Source organism: Vulpes lagopus, chromosome 9 (assembly GCF_018345385.1).
Source record: "Vulpes lagopus strain Blue_001 chromosome 9, ASM1834538v1, whole genome shotgun sequence".
Taxonomy (NCBI): Eukaryota; Metazoa; Chordata; class Mammalia; order Carnivora; family Canidae; genus Vulpes; species Vulpes lagopus.
The window spans coordinates 77,322,340-77,344,722 of NC_054832.1; the positions used below are offsets into that span (position 1 = coordinate 77,322,340).

The 22,383-nt window shown below is 35.2% G+C and overlaps 1 protein-coding gene across 4 annotated transcripts in view; it reads right to left on the minus strand.

Moving 5' to 3' along the window:
- Positions 1-22,383, minus strand: part of SNTG1 (syntrophin gamma 1) — a 791,929-nt gene that overhangs the window by 157,498 nt on the left and 612,048 nt on the right. For all 4 annotated transcript variants that reach the window (XM_041768508.1, XM_041768507.1, XM_041768509.1 and 1 more), the window contains one exon: positions 14,737-14,866. In XM_041768508.1, coding sequence (XP_041624442.1) covers positions 14,737-14,866 — 130 coding nt within the window. The remainder of the gene's footprint in view (positions 1-14,736; positions 14,867-22,383) is intronic.

Sequence of the window (22,383 nt, forward strand, 5' to 3'; positions counted from 1 at the left end):
TTATATAGGATCAGCATTTATTTCAAGTTAACAAATATTCTGATTGAAATTAATCCATTTAACAGGGACACCTGGGTGGCTCAGTGGTAGAGTGTTTGCCTTTGGCTCAGGTCATGATCCCAGGATCCTGGGATCAAGTCTCGTACCAGGCTACCCTCAGGAAGCCTGCTTCTCCCTCTATGACTCTGCCATTCTCTGTGTCTCTCACGAATAAACAAATAAAACTTAAAAAAAAAAAGAGAAAGCAATCTATTTAACAGAAAAAATAAATAATTGCCCTTATCATTATTATTTAACAGTGGCATTAAAGAATTATAGTCTAGATAATATGGTAAAAAATAGAATGTAAAACATGTATCTATTTAAAAAGGGCATGATGCATATGCCATTAGAAGAAGATAATCCACTGTATGATAAATACCCAAGAAAATTAGATTAAGAATGACTAAGATTTTAAGTTGCTTGAATACCATATATGCATATCCAAATCAATAGTCTTCTTCAGTTTGAAAAATAAAAGATACAGATAAAGGACAAAATGTTTTTGATCACTCTAAGAAGAACAAAATTAGTAACAATTAATCTAAGAAGTAGATTATATATAGAAATATATATGTCAAAAAAAGAAATATATATGTCAAATTTCTTCCACATTAAAATTTCTGATGATACTATTTAAGAGCAACTATATTTAGACTTTTATGAGTCCATCAAGAATAAATGGTCAAACACACTCGAGAGTATTTAAGGTTAATCTCTGAGGCTAGTTAAATGCATTTAGAATTTCAAGTGCATGTAAAATTACAAAAATTAAAACAGAGTTTTACACCTGAAAAACTAAATGGACCAATGACTTTTAACACATAATTAATTGAATACATAGTATTAAATATAAATATACTAATTAAACTATATGAATAAATATAATAAGAATAGTTGCACCTAAAATGTATATACTGAGTTAATGGAAAGATTGTATGTTAAATTCCAATAGAGAGCAAAAGTGGAACAAGTGGTTAATTACTTGAATCATCCACTAGTGTCCAACACTGTCCATATTTAACGCAGACATATTTAAGAAAGAAAGCAAAATCATTAGGCTCCTAAATGGGATGAGAAAGCATGAGGCACAGCTACCTTCCTATTGATGACAACTGGAACGGAGATGTGAACTGAGTAAAAGCATTTTGTTTGAAGGCATGTGAGAGCACCTGCTCTTACAAGGGGTAGTATAGGAACGGTTCCAGGCCGATGAGTACAAAGAGGCGAGCTGGCCTTCTGCAGACACTGGATTGGCACTTGGAAGAGAGTCAGAAGCATAAATTGCCCAGACAGAGAAAGAAGCAGAACATTTACTTTTCTCATAGGATAATATTGGCAGGATTTGTGATCTGTAGGGCACTGAACACAAAACTGGTTTTCACTTCAAGATATTTGCTGAGTTCTGAATCAAGGTAGGACAAAAGGTTAAAAATATTAATCTGAAAATTATGCAAAAGCAGAAAACAGTTTTAGAAATCTGCTGTGCTGAGAAGTAAGCAAGGTGAATTCAGAGCCAGCTAAGGAGAGCTCCCAGGAATAGACTATACTCTCAGTTCAAAGGCCTGGAGGGCTATAGCACTGGAAAAGGAAAAAAAAAAAGAAAAAAAACAGAAGTAAACAGAACCCTACAAAACTTCAATATAGTCGTGATCCAGCTGATTTGATTAAGACATCAATCTTGGTTTGTTCATATACTTTGGTTCTTTTTCTAAATATAATCAGCAGTGTTTTAACTGTTTAATATGCCCAAAAAATCCAAAGCGCACTATTATTTAATGGCATATTTTAAATGATTTCTATTTCAAGTAATAATCACCCATTTAATGATGAGACATACAAAGTTAAATAACTATTAGTCCCTTAGAAATGGGTAATCTCAGAATATAATTACTGTCAAGGGAAAATGTTCATGATTAGTTATTTAAAATATTGTATTTATTTATTTGACAGAGGAAAAGAGAGAGAGAGAGCACAAGCAAGGGGAGTAGTAGGCATAGGGAGAGGGAGACTCCTTGCCAAGCAGAGAGCTTGATGTGGGGCTTGATCCCAGGACCCTGGAATCATGACCTGAGCTGAGGGCAGATGCTTAACCGACTGAGCCACCCAGGCACCCCTTATGATTAAACCCTAATTGAACAAAGGATACTATAATGTACACAAGAGGATGATAATTTTTTTATATATGTAAATAAAAACCCACATATTTTAATATATTTGTAATAATATGCTAATAAAAACACTAGTAATATGTTATTGCAATAAATTTTCATTTTAACTCTTCTGCACTTTAATAAAAATCTAAAATTAAAAACAAATGAAAGGACATATTTTAATATATATTTTTGTATCAATACTAATACACCAAATGGCAAATGAGGTTTTGTACTTGATTTTCTAGAAAGTAGTACGCTCAAGAAATATAAAAGTCAGTAATTAGATAAACTCTCGCAGAAAGAGGATTTTGAGTAGATTTTTCTAAGGGGAAGAATCATTAAATGCACAACATGAGAAAAATCTTCATGTTCTGAATGAAGTATAATAGAAACGTTATTTTCTAGATCTTAAAATTAATTACTAAAACTTCTACTTTTTGCATATCATGTACATATTTTTATAGATGCTAAATAATGTAAGAAAAATGAGGCATTCTAATTTATCAAATGTTTTCGCCATTTATTCGGTCTCCTTACTCTATTACATTAGGGATATTTTTCTTGTAAGAATCTTTGGTATTTATGAAGTCTTACATTTAAAGAAATAAGTATTTTGAAACTCTATTATATGCAAGAATACCATAGTCCTATAGTATTAAAGTTTAATTTAAATTCATAGCTTTTTCATTAAAGACTTTTCATTAGAACTTTAAATTTTAAGTTTGAAACTTAAAAAAGCTCGGAGGACAAATATAAAGTCATTGAATGCTTACTTTACAAAATTTTTTTCAGGCAAATTTCTTATACTAAAGAAATGAAAATAGTCATGGTTAATTCAATTTGACTTACCTGACATCAAAAGTGAACATCTGCTAAAATAAATATATGAACTGTACTTTAAGGAATAATATTTATTTTTACTAAATGATGGAATAAATGATAAATATGTGTCTTCCTTTTTCTTTGACAACATTTCACTGAATGTTAATGATGAAAACCCCTTAATGGAAGCTTAATTATTGCAGCAAATCTGTTAAATTGAGATAAAGGTAATCCATAACTGGCTCTAGTAAAGATTTGTTTGGAACTGATTGAAAATAAAATTTGGTGTAATAGGATTGCCCATTTGTTTTAAATATCACTCTTATTTTCTGAATCCCCTAATTTTGCATACTCATTTTTAGCATCATCAAATGTATCTAGAAACTAAAACTGTAATATCCTCTTATGACTATCTCTTCAGACCAAAAAAGAAATATAATAGGATATTAAAATAATCCTTTAAAAAATTTCTCTCCTCCTAATTTGAATGTCTTTAGGGATGGTTTCTTCTAATTAAATGTTTGAAAATCAGTGAAGGTCTTACATTAAAAACTTTCTGTCCAAGTTCTACTGATCTTTTATTTTTTAGATCTCATAAACAAGGTGATTTTGGTGGATGAAGTTGTGTGTTTTCAGAACAGATGCTGCAGGACCCTGCTATCAAGGTGTATTTTCCCATGAAAATCAATTTTGAAGATTTACTCAAGCAAATCATTCTTATGGAAGCAAAAAATAGTCCTCCAATTCCCTTAGAGATTTGTGGCCAATATTATTTAACAGATGTGTGAGGACTAAGAGAGATCTTTATTCTACAGATATAAATCCACCTGACGACTAATGATATTAGTGTGTGGGCACATAAGGCAGTATATCCATTCTGCAGCTGCTGATAAAATTCTACCTTTACCATGTAGAGGGAAGAATCAAAAAATGATTTTTGTCTCAGGAGCTCATATTTCAGCTCATATTTTTCATCCATTTTTTTCAGGATATGGATTCTGTCCCATTGCTACCTTAGTTACTCTCCATCTCTATGGATACAATTTTAAAAGTATGCCATGCTGTGTTTAAAAACATATCTATTAACAATAAATCAATATTTCAGGATGATTGGGTATTATATGCAAATGAGTTTTCTTAAACTTTATTTTTCCTAGTACAAGAATTTTTCAATTCTGTCATCGTCTTTAATATTAGCATATATATGATAAATGCCATGTAGATAACACACACCTATCTTTATCTATCAATATCCATATCATCTATCTAATCTTTCTATGAATTAAAAGCCCAGAAGCTGAAAGTGGGTTGCAACCATTTATAAATGCATATGTTTATTCATTCAGGGCTAATTTATTCTTTCTTCCACGAATTCACTAAACTTCAGACATGACTGTATGTCAGGCATCGAGTGAATGCCAAGGATATAGGATTCCTATCCTCAAGAATTATCTGATATAGCTGGCAAAACAAACATGCAACAAATAATTCTAAATTTTTGAGATGAGTGTTACAATAGGAACTATAAGACATTATAAAAAGAGGAGAAAATTGGAAAATTGTCTGCAGGGTAGGTGTGTCTGCACAGTGTAGGAAGCATGGGTTTCAGGAAGTGATGAAACTTTTTGCTATGTCAGTTTAATCATAGGTGAAGAAATTAGGTTTACCATTGCTAAATAATTAGGCAGGACTCTTAAAGAAGAGAATGCAGGGTTTACACATAATTCAGACTCAATCCTCAGGAATTGTTTTCAGCCACCTCTGCACCATAGTTAGGTGTCCTCAGCTTTTAAGCTCCATCTTAGAACAGTGGGTCTTTTAGGATGTATTCAATTGAATAACTGCAAACTCAAAATGATTTCTTGCATAATTTCATAATGGCCCTTCATCTACCTACTTAGCACACTTCATTTACACCTTCCCTGCCATATTGAATTGCTAGTAGGTAAGAATGTAGCCCCCATGAAATACCCTATAATGAGCATTTAGAGGTAAAATGTATTTCCTTGGTCTGGCTTCCTTAGAAGTATAGCCTGAGGAAGTCATATATGCTAAACCATTATTGACGGCGAATGTTCAATCCCAAGGAAGCAAGAGTGAAAGGTAAAAGGAGCAGCATAATAGCAGGATGCAAATACAAGGTGGTGAGTTGCTTGAGTCACTGGGCTGGCCGTAGCTTCTTGAAACATTGCTGGTGTTCAATGGAGTGTGATACATCTGTAGAGCCTTATGCAATTACTGCATTTCCAAATAGCTCATGCGTTGGTGAAGGACAAGTACTTTGTTAGCTATCTCCTTTTTGCCCCTTGTCTCTCATTGGATAATGTATGTCCCATGGGGATAAGCTGCTGCACAATCCTACTGAGTTACCATCAGTGTGGGGGCAGCTGGTGGGGCCAGTGGGATTGGCTCCTGTCACTTTGGGCAAGATGAAGGCCATCTTGAAGTCTAGCCCTAGGCACTGCAGGCAGCTAAAACTGTGAGTGTGTTACGCTGAGGTCCCCTGGGAAATCCCTGTGGCTCTGAAACTAAAGAATATTAAGAACCGGGAATGCTCTGGCCAGAAAGAAAGGCAAAAGGAGTCCTGTTGGGCAAAGCGGATTGGGTTATGCCGGCAGAGCCAGATGGATCAAGGGTGGCATATGATTGTGTCCAGTAACACTGCCCCATTTTATAAATGATTGCATTATCCAGCTAACATCAAAGCAGATATTTTGGGTTTTACAAATGAAAATCAGCTAATATGGTTCAATACCAAAAATTTAGGGACTTTATTTAAGTTTTAGTTAGTAATTCTCCAAGAAACAAAGTAGGTTATTTTACTGAGATCTCTCCTGACCTAACATGCCAAAATAAACTCTAATTGTGTGAAAAGAAAAAATATGATTGTCAAAATTATGCACACAGTGTTATGCCCAAACTTGCCCTTGGTTTTATTCTGATTTAAATTACTGACTCTGCAGTTGTTTGATTTCACTCCCTATAACCCATTTTTAGTTAACACCTGCATGTCTGACGTTCATATTTTGGTGCATGAAGAAAAACAATGTAGAAAACAACAACAAGCTAGCACTAAAAAGTACATCTAAGGACTCAGGAATGTCAGCAGCTATAAAAAGGAAGAAAAAGTCTACTTACGTGACACCTATGCCTGTCAGAACCACACTCTGCCATCTCTGATCACAGCCCTTAGTTCATTGTCAGTAAATCTTCTTTGTACTAGGTTTTATTTTGTCATGACTTTCAATTCACCTACAAGCTTTGTCAAGCCTTTTCAACGTGGCAGACATAATAGTTTTTCCTTTAGCTTTTCACAACCAACATTTTTAGGGAAAAATATTCTATTTTTAAAATTTTATTTATTTATTCATGAGAGACACAGAGAGAGAGTGAGACAGAGACACAGGCAGAAGGAAAAGCAGGCTCTACGCAGGGACCCAGATGTGGGACTTAATCCCAGGCCCCTGGGATCACGCTCTGGGCTGAAGGCAGGCACCAAACCGCTGAGCCACCCAAGGATCCCTCTATTTTTTCAACTTGCAAGTGTTTGCCAGCTAATATTGCAGATCCCTATGAATTAAACATTTGAATGAATTTGCTTTCACTTCTGAAGGTAAATCTGTAAAAGACATAAAATGAATAAAATACCTGCTGAGTCAACTCAGATGACTGATTAAAGGTGTGTGGGGGGGGTATGTATGTGAAAGAGACAGAGAGACAGAGACAGAGAGATAGAATCCAGAAAGGCTGTGATTATCTCACAAAAATCAGAGAGAGTATTGATTTTACACACATTTACCTTAGGATTACTATGGTTTTAATATTAAGTAATGTGTAGATATTGTTGGTTATTTGTCTCAAAAGCTGTTCACAATCTTTTTTTTCTCAGTCATTTCCCACCGTAGACACCAAAAATGGTAGAAACTAGCCACCCTCACCTCCCTGCCCCACCCCCCTTTATCAAGCTTTTCTCTTAGCTTGATAAAAAGAGACACGTGTAGTTGGGACTATGTATCCTTCTTTCCTGTTCCAAACACTAAAGTGATGTTTGGAACTGTTGAAGCCCTTCTGTAACCATGAGGTACAAACAAGGTAAAAGTCAACATTCTAATGGTAATGCAGGGCAATAATATGTATAGATGGAAGATGGATTCTTGGTGGCTTCCCTGAACCACCGAGACAAAGCTAGTGAATGTCACCATCCAGAATCCTTGTCAGTTGGGAACAAAAAGACCCGACTATTTACTCCATCAGTACTTAGTGTTCCCTTAGTTGTCTGAAAGCATTCTTAACTGATACAAAGATCTAGGGAAGAGAATCTATTCTATTCTTTTACATATTATAATGTAAATTATATACTTTGAGATCCTCAATGTGCAATCGCATATTTTTATTTAGGGTAATACCAAGTTTCAATGAACTTTTGAGGATAGAAACATAATTATCATCTATCTATCTATCTATCTATCTATCTATCTATCTATCTATCATCTATCTATCTATCATCTATCCATATCATCTGCACACACACACACACATAAATAATACTCTTCAAGTTACACATTTAATTCCAACAAGGAAATGCATGTTGAGAAAAAAGTATATACACACACATTTATACACATATACATATGAAAGAATTTAGAAAAAGGAGGAGATATCCAAAGAATACAAAAATATAGATTTGAAGCGGCATGAGCCTCCCAATGTTAATAGCAGCACTATCAACAATAGCTAAATTTGGAAAAAGCCCAAACATTCATTGATTGATGACAGAGTAAAGAAGAAAACTCAAGGAGGGAGGCATCAGTGATATTTCCATTGAAAAAAACCAGCTGTGGCATATAATACCTGCCTGCCCTTTTATATTTGAAGAATTGTCAAGGAAAACAGAAGTTTAAATTATTGTGTGTCTTTCCTGAGGCTAAACTAGTGCAAATGAATGAAAGCTACAGGAGAGTTTTATTCAGGATAGGGAAGCATTTCCTGACACCAAGCTGTCAAAGAATCCATTGCTGCACTGTGAAACAGTGGTTTTCTCGTCATGGAGAGGTTTCCAGAATAGAGTTGTCTGAAGGGGCTTTTGCAGGAGATATTTCTTAATCGGCAGGAAGATGGGGCTAGATGACCTCCATGGTCTGTTCTAACAAGAAGGTTTGAGGAACATACATAAGAATGTTCATAAGAGAATCATGGCTTTTGTGCAATAGAGAGGTGTTCAAAAGTTTTTGCCTTGATTTGCAATCTGATATATGCATTTTCCCTCACTCTGGCCCACTGTATTCTTCTATTCTTGCCTTGTAGTAAGTCATTCAGTGAGTATATGAAGAAGGTTTATTTCAAAAAGAAAAAAATACCACACTTGTTTATTAAACTCCTATTAGGAGAGAGAGAGATTTATGAGAAACAGGAAAATATGTCCGGATAATAAGCAGTCGACAGGAATCATCTATGGTGGGCAGCACCGACAGGGCCTCTTCTCCACAGCTCTTCTAAACCAGACGATGCCTCCAAAGTTGTAAGCATTTGCTGAGTAGTATTTAATGAGCTATAAGAATTTAATGAGAAGTTCTCACTGCAGTGCCTAGTGTAGCTCAATCAATTGCCCCTTTCTCTCTTTTTCCCCCCACTTTTACAGTGATCCTTACTTCAAACAACTACTGATTGATTGACTTGTTCTTACTTAGGGCCTTTGCTACCATTGTTCCCCAAGTCAGACAAGTACCCCACATCACACCTTCACAGTGACTCCCTCTGACTTCAGTTCTGACCTCGGTCCCAAAGACGAGACCAGCCATGCTTGCTCTTCCGGCATCGGCAGTTCTCACAGCCTTCCGAAGATTTCTTCTGCTTCATTTTCTGTAGTATTTGAAGGCTTTTAGTCATATCTGTCAAGGCACTGATAAATATAGATCTTCCCAACTCCAAAGACATCTTCGCTAGAGTGTTTTACCTCGACAATTATGAGCATATTTGTTGTAATATTACAAGTTAGCTGTTTTTGAAGGATGTAGGGACTCATATTATATGCTTCTTTGCACTTGAATTAATTAATAATATGCATATAAGGCTGGTGTTCGGATATATGCAAGTGCATTTTGTGGCTATTCTGAGAAGGCTCTGAAGGAACAACATCCCCTTGTCTTTGCAGTTTCTACTGGCCTCCTGGCTTTGTTGAAGTCCTGGTCCCTTCCCAAGTGTCTTCCGGGATAGCCACATCAGAACTACACTTCACATTGCCATTCCATAGTTCTTTCATTTTACTTTCTTCCACTTTTTTTTTTTTTTTTAAGGTAGGCTTCACAACCAGTGTGGGGCCCAACGTGGGGTTTGAATTCATGACCCTGAGATCAAGATCTGAGCTGATACTCAACTGACTGAGGTACCCAGGTACCCCTCATCTCTCACTGCTAAAGACACTAGTGATAACATTGGACAATCATGGATAATCCAGCCTAATCAATTTATTTGAAAGTCAGCTGATTAGCAAAATTAAATGCAAACATTGATGTCACATGGAATCAGAAGTACCTATTATCTGGGATTGAAAGAGCAGGTTGAAGGCAAAAAAAAAAAAAAAAGGTGCAATTCCAGAGCTCGAACCAAAAAATAGTAGGACATATTTATGACAAAGAGGAAAAAATATTATGGTTATGAAATCATAAGAGGAATAAGACAGATTCTTGAAACTCCTCATTTTAACCTGTAGAGAGTCATTAGCACATTTTCCCATCACACACAGGTGGAAATCTCCCGTATACCATTCACTGAGCACTAAGCGAGTCTGGGATGCCTCCCAGCTCCACCCCAGGAGTGGAGCACACTGTAGTTATCTTTCTGTTAAAACCTATCAGCTTCTCTCACTGGGACTCCTTAAGGCCAAAATAATCCTTCTCAGATTTTCACTATCAATATCCATCCAATATATACCCTTTAAATGTTAACTGCCCTACAAAAAAAAAAAAAAGGTAACCATGCATTTGTTTTAAAAATTCCTAATTTTTAATTTATAAGTTACAAAGAGTAGCTGAAAAGAAATTTGGAAATATGATTTAATCAGTAACTCTAAACTACCACTTAAACTTGGTTTTGTTTTATGAGATTTTTATTCTGTGCATTTGTGATGGGCAGAATAATGGCCTCTTAAAAATGTCTGCATCTTAATTTCTAGAACCTGCGAGCATGTTATCTCACGTGGCAAAGAGAGTTAAGGTTGTAGTTGGAATTTTATCTAAGTTGTTTGTCTGCCATGTCAGTTTCTGCAGTACACTACCCGGCGATGCCCTTCCCCCACTAAATAAACGATATCCACCTCGAAGTCCTGGAACTTGCAAATGTTATGTTTCCTTATTTGGAAAAATGATCTTTGTAGGTGCAATTAAGTTAAGGACTTTAAGGTGAGATTATCCTGGATTATCTAGTAGAACCTAAATCCAATGAAAAGTGTTTTAAGAGACACAGAAAGGAGAACAGGCACACAGAGGAAGACATGACGTGACCATGGAGGCAGAGATTACAGTAAGTGGCCCTGAGCCTGGAGGCAAGAAATACTGACAGCAACCAGAAGCTGGAAGGGAAGAGGAGAGATTCTCCCCTAGAGCCTCCAAATGTAGCCCTGATAACATCTTGATTTTGGACTTCTGCCTTCCAGAACTGTGTGGAAATGAAGTTATGTCATTTTAAGCTACCAAGTTTGTAGTTGTTATACAGCTCTAGGAAACAAATGCAGTTCCCTATTACTGTATAATTAATTCCAAAGCTTGGTGACTTAACAAAACATTTACCACCTTACATTTTCTGTAGTCAGGAATCCAGGTGGGGCTAGCTGGGTCCTCTCTCTCTGGGTTTGTCACTAGGTTGTAGTCAGGTCAACTGAAACTGCAGTGTCTTATGAAATTTTGAAAGGGAAGCATCTGCTTCTCAGTTCACTATCCAGCACACATGAAGGAGGAGGACTGCATATATTGTGAAAAGCAGAAAATTGAGAAAATTGGGAGTCACCTTAGAAACCCACTTATTAAAGTCTGCCAGCTGGCCCCTAATTACTCACATTCCTTCTATATGCAAAATACATTCCCCCCTCTAAATTTCCCAAGAGTTTCATCCCATGACATCCCATTACAGTGTCACTATATTTTAAGATCTTCAATTATTTAATATGATGTGATCATGGAATAAAAAATAATAACTTTCTAGCGATACTTGATCATGTATTTAGTAACATAATAAAGGTTAGAAAAAGGAATTTAAAAAGTATTAATTGTTTTTTACAATTCATGAGTTTTACCTTTACAAATCTATTCAAGTCTACTTTACCCAAAATAATAAAAAATGCCTAATAGAGCTGGTTTAGGCCTGCTGGAACCAAACCAGTAAACTATAGCCTCTGCCATTCCTTCCTTTCCAACGTGTGAGCATATTGTTTAAGTAGAATGAATGGGCTTCTGTGCAAGCATGGTTTTAAGGCAAATCCCTGCAGTATCCTCTTCTACTCTATGCCATTTACTAAAGTGCACTGTCAATATTTTGAAGTCACCTTGAACAGGGTTAAATTGAAATAGTAAGTGTTTGTTTAAATATTTTTAACCGTTATTTTCAATGACCTTCTGGAAAAAGAATGTTTTTGGATAGCAAATACAATGGGATTTCCACATAAAATAGGTATGAAAATACCCCTATTAAACAAAATTATTACTGATGGAAATCAGTGACCAAAGAATTAGCAAATGGTTAACATATCACTCAAGTAATTCTAGTATACAGCTTTTGTTTTGTTTGCTTTCTTTTAATCTTCTATATATCTTCTATATATATCCTATAATTACTTCAATTGCTAAAATATGATTCAGTATTAAAAAGTTTCTATGAGATTTTAATATTTATTTTTTTCTTCTAGTCATTATGATTACATATATGTTTTATTTCATTTCAATAATATGATTTTTGTTTTTACTTTTTAACATAATTATATGCATTTTCCAGATGATCTTGTTTTCATTTTATGTTTATTCATGCTAATCTCTTGAGTTAAATTTCCTGAGATATCTAAATATTTTCCTTTTTGAGTCTATTAATAAAACTGTTCAGAATTATACTCCCAAAAGTTTGCACATCCTCACAGTATTTGAAGATATAGAGAAAAAAAAAACCTTCTATGTCCTTCTGCAAAGTATTATTTCTATCTTTTCTACAATAAAAAATTAAGAGAACTAGAATGATCTGACAAAACTCATCTAAACAAAACTCATCCAGCTGCTCTCAGTCTGTATCATTTCTTTCTTCATATGAACCAACCATATCAATGGTATCATCAGGGAAGCCACTGATCCTCATGAAAGTCAATCTAACTTTCACATGTGATTATTACGCCCAATGACCTTTCAACATTTATGTAGCACTATAAGGTAGGTGGGAGTTTGTTGCTATCATAACCCTTTTGAGTGAGAACTGGTTACAAGATGAAAAGGACATGCAGTTAGACTGTGATCACAAAGGTTTGTAAGAACAATTGGACAACTTTAGTAGAACAGCGTTATCATACCAGACATATGGATCTCTCAGTATAGGATAATGAAGTCTGCTTTCCTCTCTTGTGGTAAGTACTCATCACAAGGGTGAAAAACAAGCAGTAAAATCTGGCTTGTTTTTCTCTGGCTACAGAGATAGAAACATTTGCATCTTCACTTTCTTCTCATATGCTTGTCTTCTGGGTCTCAGCGTTCTAGCTAAATATATATTCCAAAGAAACAGTTTTCATAAGAATGTTCCTAGGATATGGGGTCAATGTAAATTTGGATGTAGTAAGAGAAAAAAAATTGATTTAGAACTTAACATTCTGTTCTTTTAAAAATACTTTTTTTTCCTCACAAACATAAGATCTTGGCTCAGTTTTTAGGCATTCTAATTATTGTATATAATGAAATAAAAAGTCAGTACTTTCATAGTACTTTATCCCTAGAAACATCCCTAAAAAATATGTCAAGAATGAGGAAAGGCATGATCTTCAGAGAACACCTCTTTCTTTCTTTTTCTTTTTCTTCTTCTTTCTTTCTTTCTTTCTTTCTTTCTTTCTTTCTTTCTTTCTTTCTTTCTTTCTTTCTCTTTCTTCTTTCTTTCTCTCTCTTTCTTTCTTTCTTTCTTCTTTCTTTTCTTTCTCTTTCTTTCTTCTTTCTCTTTCTTTCTTTCTTTCTTTCTTTCTTTCTTCTTTCTTCTTTTTTTCTTTTTTCTTTCTTCTTTCTTCTTTCTTTCTTTCTCTTTCTTCTTCTTTTTTTGCCTGTCTTAAATCTCTTATCACCTTCTGAATTCCTATATGATGAAACCAAGAGCTGGCAAAGACTGGTGTTGTAGAGTGTCACTCCTGTTCAAGTGAGGTGTGCTCAGGCCAGGCATCCTTGTTGGGTGACATCCCTGGGCAAGACATGGTGTATCTGTACCCATTTAGACATCATGAAAAAAAGTTGCTTCCCTTCATTAGTACCACAATGAGACATAATTTCACATGTACCAAATAACCAAAATTTAAAAAGACATAATGATGCCAAGTATTGAGGTGATCCGTAGAAAGAGACCCACAGCCATAGAGTGAAAAGAACAAACTGGACAGCCATCTGAAAAACATTTGGCAGTACCAAGAAGTGCCGAACACACGCATGTCCCATCCCTAGCAGTTCCACTCACAGGCAATCCCTTCAAAATGACACGTGCATCGCCTTGCTCTTTCCTAGATTTCAAAGCAAAATCTGTGCAAAGATAGTTGGATCTGTAGGGTCATTCATGTGAGGAGAGTTTTGTACATTCATGAGTCGGGGAAAGAGTTACATATTTACGCTTGACTGTTTACATAATAGATTTCCGAACTTTCCTTGGGACTGAAATGCTCAAACGAGGCATAGAATTGTGTTTGGAGGAGTATATTAAGACAAAAGTATGCATGGTATCTAGTATTGTCTTTGAGACAGAGTAATCTTTCATTAAGATCAAATAATCCTTAATGATCTATGTCAGTACTTAATGAAGTGATGTTTATAATTTTGCATATTTTGTTGGACTAAACTTCTGCTAGAAGTAAGGACTGATTAGGTTATGAAAGAATAGTGATAGTGAGAAGATAAAGATAATGAAGAAATCGGAGTGGGAAAGAAAGGTTGGAGTAGAACAATGGAGAAAATGTAGAGAAGCCATTCCTTGTAATACAGACGTGTCTCTAAGGGGTGAGTTGCTGGATCGCACAGTGCGTCTTTTGATTATTCCTGTGCCAGCATCGTCCTAGGTGGGACCTTCAGTCTGCATGCTCTTTGACCCTCTCTTCTTACACCATAAAACAGTTCCAGCTACAATTCTAAAATCACTAATGGAAACTCAAAAATGCTGTCTTGAAATTCAGTACTGCCTTAGTTCAGAATACTTTGACTTATATATACACATATGTCTAGTCATTACAGGCTAAATATTTCCACTTATTTAACTCACGTTGATGGTTTATCATGTTTGTGAATGAAAACTTAAATGTGTAAGTATTCTAGAACTTATATTGGGCTAAAACTCTCAAGATAAAGTGATTTTCTTTAAATAAGTATTCCAGAATAGTTGTCATGATGGTTATAAAGTGGCTCACTCTTAGGTAAACACCAAGTTGTTGTTGTAAAGTTACATATATACTGAAGAAATTTAACACAGCTTCGAAACTCTATGACCAGATATCCCTTGAATCACTACTTACATTGTGCTTTGTGAGGTTTGAAATATTAGTTGCTATTGCTTGTAGCCAGTCAATACAGTCTTCAGCAGAGAGGCACTGAATAATCCCACTGCAGACCCCGTCCACAGCAATGACTTGGAAAGCATTCTGCCTGCAGACATGTCAAAACAAATCAGATCAAACATCATCTCATTTATCTATTTGCAACTTGAAATAGTATTGTTGAAAGCTGTTTCTTTACACAATGCAAATACAGCTTCAAATTCGTATTTGCTTATTTCTCTTTATAAATATCTGTTTTTTTTAAAGATTTTATGTATTTATTCATGAGAGACACACAGAGAGAGAGAGAGGCAGAGACACAGGCAGAGGGAGAAGCAGGCTCCATGCAGGGAGCCTGATGTGGGACTCGATCCCAGGACTCCAGGATCACCCCCTGGGCCAAAGGCAGACACTCAACTGCTGAGCCACCCAGGCATCCCAATATCGCTGTTTTTAAATGGAACACTAAGGATAAAGTAAGGCAAGGTATAATTTTGAATTACTAGAAAGAGTCTTGAGATTCAGATAAATTCGGAGATTTGAGTTGTAAAATATATATTATGTAAATGGAAAAATATCTAAGATATTTTAGAGGTATTTTCCCAGTTTACCAGAAAAATATACATATTAGTTTATTTATTACTTTGGTTGACATCATCTCTTCTTTATGTTTTTCAGTGCATTTTCTGATTGACAATGGAAAGATCACCAAAACAGACATGCAAAAATTAAACATCATATGTAAAATCACCTAATCATCAGCTGCAGCATTTTGTTAGTTGTAAATCATGTTTAACCTCAGTTTATTCCTCTCTCAAAGATGGTTTGGACAAGAGGTTCATAGCTCCTCCTCAGGTCTAAATTTTTTCTGAATTTATGTGCATATTGTGCATATCAGTAACAGCCAAACTTTAAATTCCAATGGCCAGTATAAATATCCTTTGGTCATTTGTTAATTTGTTGTAGTGGTTGCTAGAGAAATCAAATGATGCCATCCCAAATTGTTCACCAAAGTGCTATAGAATTCAAACTGGCTCCCTACATCTTTAATGATTTTTTTTTTTCTGTATCAAGTTCTTGCAAATTTAGATATGAGCTTAACGGACAAGAATTGATAAAATTTTCAAAATGAATGGAAGCTAGCAAAATGGGCTTGAGAATTACTCTGTTGTGTAACATTATACACTTTGGAATTACTTGAGAATTACTTGACATTACATTATTGTCATAATGTAATGACATCATTACATCATACACTTTGGAAATGCACAAACTACATTTAAATCTCAGCTACTTATGAAGAAATAGAAAAGTTCTGTAGGTCAGCATTCAAAGGCTTTATAAATTATGCAAATTTGTATCTTTTTCTCTTAATAAATACCTTTTCTGTCTTCCGCATTTTGTAACGAGGGCTATGTGGATAGTAGGGATGATTTCACTTCTCCCATCAGAGAAAGTACACCCCACAGAGCACAGTGTTTGCCTCAACTCCAGCACCTGTGTCACCCTGCCTTCCCGTGACACTAGTGCATACATAGCTCATAAGTGGAAGCATGCTAAAGCTTTCACTTTTAAGGCACTCTGCATCCAACTTATTAATATTTTTAGAGAAATCTGCTCTTATACCCTTCACTAAGTCCTTTCAACTGATAACAGAGAAGTGTTCGAATATACTATTTTGTTTTCTCTTAAAAATACAAGAAAAAAACTTAGAAAGTACAACTATTGTCTGTCTCTTTGAAGTAACATTCTTTTGAATTTGTGATAGCGAAAAGAATATTGTCACTTCACGGCTTTCTTAGCTTTAATTTTGATACTCAGCAGTGAGGAAGACATTTAAAATATCCAGAGTTCAACCATCCATGGAAAATGAGAACTAGTTTGAGTTTAGTGATATACATTTCTTTCTGCTCTCTGATGATCATAACCATTTCTTCATGTGTCATAAGTTAAAGCATGTCCTGAACATATTTGTCCTCTCTGTTTTAAATGAATCATGGCAGTTTCTGGTATTTTTAGCTGATTAAAGTTAATATGCTTAGATCAAACTTGCAATCTCTGTAATCATATACATTACACAGTCTCTGGAAAGAATAATTCCGAGGGACTAATCATTTATAAATCCAGGCATATACGTTAACCTATATCACTTTTCACATTCAGTTTAAACTCTCCAGGTTGATTTAATGAAAACCCCTTAATGAATGTAAGTGAAATACTTAACCAGTTTGCTTACATATGACCTCTTGCAAAATAGGCTGATCATTAGGATTATAGTATGGGTCATATTTTTTCCTCTGCTATTAAATAAATGAGAGTATTAACAAATTAGTCCACTTAGTTGGGACACAATTTTTTTCTATAGGAAAATGAGAATAATCTACTTTATAGATTTAACAAGTATTTATGGAGTAACTGATGAGTTCCAGATAACTTTCACATATCACTGAAGCTCCATGAATAACTTTACTGTGAATAATCTATTAACATGTAATCTTGACTGTAATATTTGTGAATGTTTGGTGAACTTATTGCTTCATTAGGCACTTAGCAAGAAGTATAGTGCTTTTGCTTTTATTTTTAGCTTTTAGAAAATGTATTTCTCTGATTAGAGATAATCAGGAAAGTAAATATTTTTCATTTTATCTTATTTGATGGTATTTGTTTTGAAATCAATAGACTACATTATCCATATTTCGCATTGTAAGACATTAAACTTTAACAATATTTGTAGTAGCCCTGAAGATACTCAGACACAATTTTGATTCTTAATATACACACGTAGGCACACACACAGTTGCCGAAAAAAGAGTTACAGTATTAGAATTAAATAACCTGAAGCTTCAATTTCAGATTATTTTTTCCACTATAAAGTCATTGGAAAAGATTTGATTTAGTAACGCCTTTTTTAAAATGGAATTTAGATGAAGAGAAGAAGGGAAAGCATGTAGATAGGAGATAGATAATCCAAAACCACGTATCATCAGCATGTTAGGAGAAATGTGGGCTCTTTGGCTTAGTGTGCATGTGAGAAGTGGCAAGTCATGAAGTGGGCAATAAACTAAAGTCTAATCATTAAGAGCTTTGCAGAGCATGTCAGTATTTCTACCTAATCCTGAAAGTCAGAGGGAGCCATGGAAACATTCAAACATTAGAATGAAAGGCTCAGGTTTGTATTTTAGAGAGAGAGAGCTCTGTGGTGGTTAAAGATGGGGAAAATGAAAAAACGAAGAGGGCATTGCAATACTCAAGATGAACAAAGATAAGAGAGTTTTGAGATAGTGGCTTAATGTTTAATGTGTACATAGGAGAGAACATTGACTCAGATGGTATTGAAAATAGGCCATTTAATTGATTCAGTTAGTAATTATTTGAGAAAGTGATCCTTTCTCAAAAAAGTCTAAAATCCACTTAGGTTAGTGATTCCAGCAATTTACTCTATTTTTTGTTGAGTTCAATTCACATTCACCAGGTTCAGGATCATTTCTGCACTGGGCTTCCTATCACGGTTGACTGCCTCATCACAGCTTTTATTGTTCAGGCTCAAAACCTAATCTTTTTGGTAAGGTATATGAGGAGCTCTTCCAAACTATTTTGTTACCTATTTTCTAAAGTTTAAATCACCAATTCATTTCATGATTTGAAACACAATAACTCATAATTCTCTAAATAAGCCCTACAATGTTATGCCCTCTATAATACCCCTCCCCAGTATTCCCTTTGTCTGAAAAAACCCTTCTATCCCACTCCATTTATTATCTGCAATGATATTGCAAGCAATTTTACATAACATTCTGACCTCTAATTTTCCTTTGTGTAAAAAAAAGACAGCAATATTTGTCCTTTGTATCTTGCATTTTTAAGACGTTTTTAAAGAGCAGGCTTAGGTTCACAGGAAAATTGAGGGGGAAGAACAGAGATTTCCAATATACTCCTTGACTCCACACATGTGTAGCCTTCCCTATTATCAACATTCCCCAGCTGGAGTGGGACATTTGTTACCATTGAACCGACATTGACACATCATTAGTATTCAAAGTCCATAGTTTACATTAGGGTTCACTCTTGGTGTTCTGTATTCCTTGGGTTTGGACAAACGTATGATGGCTGGCATGTATCATTATAATATCATACAGAGTATTTTCATTGCCTTAAATATCCTCTCTGCTCAGCTTCTTAATTTATTCCTCTACCTGTCCCTCCATATCCCTACCCCTGAAATCACTGATCTTTTTACTGCCTCCATATTTTTATCTTTTCTAGAATGTCATATGGTTGGAATCATGCAGTATGCAGCCATTTCAGACTGACGTTTTCCATTTGGTATATGCATTTATGGTTCTCCCATATCTTTTCATGACTTGATAGTTCATTTCCTTTTAGTTATGAATAATATTCCATTACATGGAATATACAGTTTATCCATTCAGCTACTGAAGGATATCTGGCTTCTAAGTTTTGGCAATTATGGATAAAGCTTATATAAACTTCCGTGTGCAGGTTTTGAATGTACAAAATGCGCTGTGTGCAGTTTTGTCTCCTTTGGATAAATACCAAGAAATATGATTACTGGATCACATGGTAAGAGTCATGTTTAGTTTGTAGGAAACTGCTGGATGACTTCCAAAGTGTCTGGACCAAGAATCTGAATTCTCATCAACAGTGAATGAGAATTCTTACTGCCCCAAACCTCCTTCAGCATTCAGTGTTGTCACTGTCTGGGTTTTGGTCATTTTAATAGGTATGCTGGTATCCCACTGTGGGTTTAATTTACATTTCCCTGATAACATATGATGTGGGGCATCTTTTCATTCATTTACTTGTCATCTGCATGTTTTCTTTGGCAAGGTGTCTGTTAAGGTTTTGGTCTATTTTATTTTTTTATTTGGTTACGCTGTTTTCTTATTGTTGAGTTCTTTCTTTCTTTCTTTCTTTCTTTCTTTCTTTCTTTCTTTCTTTCTTCTTTCTTTCTTTCTTCTTTATTTCTTTCTTCTTTCTTTCTTTCTTTCTTGCCTTTCTTTTTTTCTTTCTTATTCTTTCATTTTTTTTCTTTTTGTATAATAATCCTTTATCAGATGTCTTTGCAAATCTTTTCTCCCAGTTCATAGCTTATTTTCTCATTCTACTGACATTATCTTTTGTAGAATGTAAATTATTAATTTTAATGGAGTCTAGCTTATCAGTTCTTTCTTTCATAGATCATGCTTTCAGTGTTATATCTAAAACCATCAGCACACCCAAATTTATCCAGGTTCTCACCTATGTTATCTTCTTGCAGTTTCATAATTTTGTGCTTAACATTTAGGTCTCTGACCTATTTGAGGTTAATTTTGATGAAGGGTATAAGGTCTATTTCTAGATTCATTATTTTGCATATGGATGTCAGTTGTTCTAGCATCATTTGTTGAGAAGATTCTTTTCTCCATTTTATTATCTTTGCTTCTTTGTCAACCTCAGATGCCTGCATTTATGAGAGTCTATTTCTGGACTCTTTATTCTGCTCCATTGATCTATTTGTCTAGTATTTTGCACTGCCACATTGTCTTGATTATTCCAGCCCTTGCTAAGTCTTTTTTTTTTAAGATTTTATTTATTTATTCATGAGAGACATACAAAGAGAGAGAGAGAGAGAGAGAGAGAGAGAGAGAGAGAGGCAGAGACACAGGGAGAGGGAGAAGCAGGCTCCATGCAAGAAGCCCAGTGTGGGACTTGATCCAGGATCCCGGGATCATGCCCTGAGCTGAAGGCAGACATTCAACCACTGAGCCACCCAGGCATCCTGTCCCACCTTTGCTAAATGGTAAAGTCAGATAGTATCAGTCCTCTAACTCTTCTTGTTCGTCAATATTGTGTTGGTTATTCTGGAGCTTCTGACTCTTGCAAAATAAATCACAAAATAACTAGCTAGGATTTTGATTGGGATTGCACTGAATCTAAAGATCAAGTTAGGAACAATTGACATTTTGACAATATCAAGATTTCCTATACATGACCGTGGACTATCTATCCATTTATTTAGTTTTCCTTTGATTTTGTTCACCAGAGTTTTATAATTTTCCTCCTACAGATCAACATTTCATTTATTTGGATGCTAGTGTAAATGACATTGTATTTTCTTAAAATTATATTCATTTATTCATGCGAGACACAGTGAGAGAAGTAGTAACATAGGCAGAGGGAGAAACAGGCTCCCCACAGGGAGCCTGATGCAGGACTCCATCCCAGGATCCTGGGATCACAACCTAAGCCAAAGGCAGACACTCCACCACTGAGCCACCCAGGTGCCCCTGGCATTTCATTTTAAATATTAAATTCCCATTCTCATTACTGATATATAGGAAAGTGATTAACTGTTGCCTATTAACCTTGTATTCTGCATATGTGCTATTATCACTTATTAGTTAAATAAATTTTTTTGTCAACTTTTCTGATTTTCTACATAGGTTATCAAACCATTTGTAATCAAATATTTTTATTCCTTCCTAATCTGTATGCCTTTTATTTTCTTTCCTTTATTTTGGCAATCCATTGCTTTTGATAACTTGACAGTTGATTGTCATTCAAGACAGTTCCACTGTTTGACTTAAATTCTGGCATTTCTGTTCTTTGACTATAATCTTTTCCTTTCCATCACCACTTATTTATTTTTTTCCATTTTTTTCTAAACCCTTCTAATTGTCTTTGTCCATAAATCTACTCAGCATATACTTATATTCTTCCCTAGACTGAATTCCCTGTTCATCCATATCAATTATGTGAGGTTTTTTTCTCATAATTTTTCTGCCATTTTGATCTCCAGCTGTTTCTACCATATGAATTCATATTTCTACCATATGACTCCCAATACAATTGTTATCTGGGAATCAGGATCCTAGTACTTCTGATCTATTTTGCCATTTTTCTTCCCTCACTGCAGCCAGCATTATATATATTGCAGATTCACTCACTCACCCAGCAGTCATCTTACTTATCTTACACAACTAAGTTTAACAAATACGTTTATTCCTTATTCATTTTTTTCAAATTCCCATATATACTCAAGTTCTATCCTTCTCTGGTACCAGAAAATGTTAAAATGTAATTGTTAGGCTTGTATATCTTAAGGAAGTTATGGCACTTTCTCCCTTAACCTCACAGTACCACTGTATAAGAACAAGAAATAGGGACTCCTGGGTGGCTCAGTGGTTGAGCATCTATCTTTGCTCAGATTGTGATCTTGGGGTTCTGGGATCAAGTCCCACATCACACTCTCCCACAGGGAGCCTGCTTTTCCCTCTGCCTATTCCTCTGCCTCTCTGTGTCTCTCATGAGTAAATAAATAAAATCTTAAAACAAAAAGGAACAAATGTTAGAGGGGGTAATGGAGAAGACATGATTGCCAGTTGATCCTCAATCTAGACCCGGCTATTGCAGGATCCTCATCACCTGCTCTGTCCTCAGAATGTACGTTCTTCCTACCATTTCCACAGTGGGAGCTGTTCCAAGGACATCACCTTGAAAGAATAAGGTGCTCTTGAAACCATCTGGATGGTATACATGGCTGAACCTAATTAAAGCTGCTTCTTTTTTTTTTTTTAATATCTTATTTGTGACCCTGAGAACATGACCTGAGCTGAAATCAAGAGT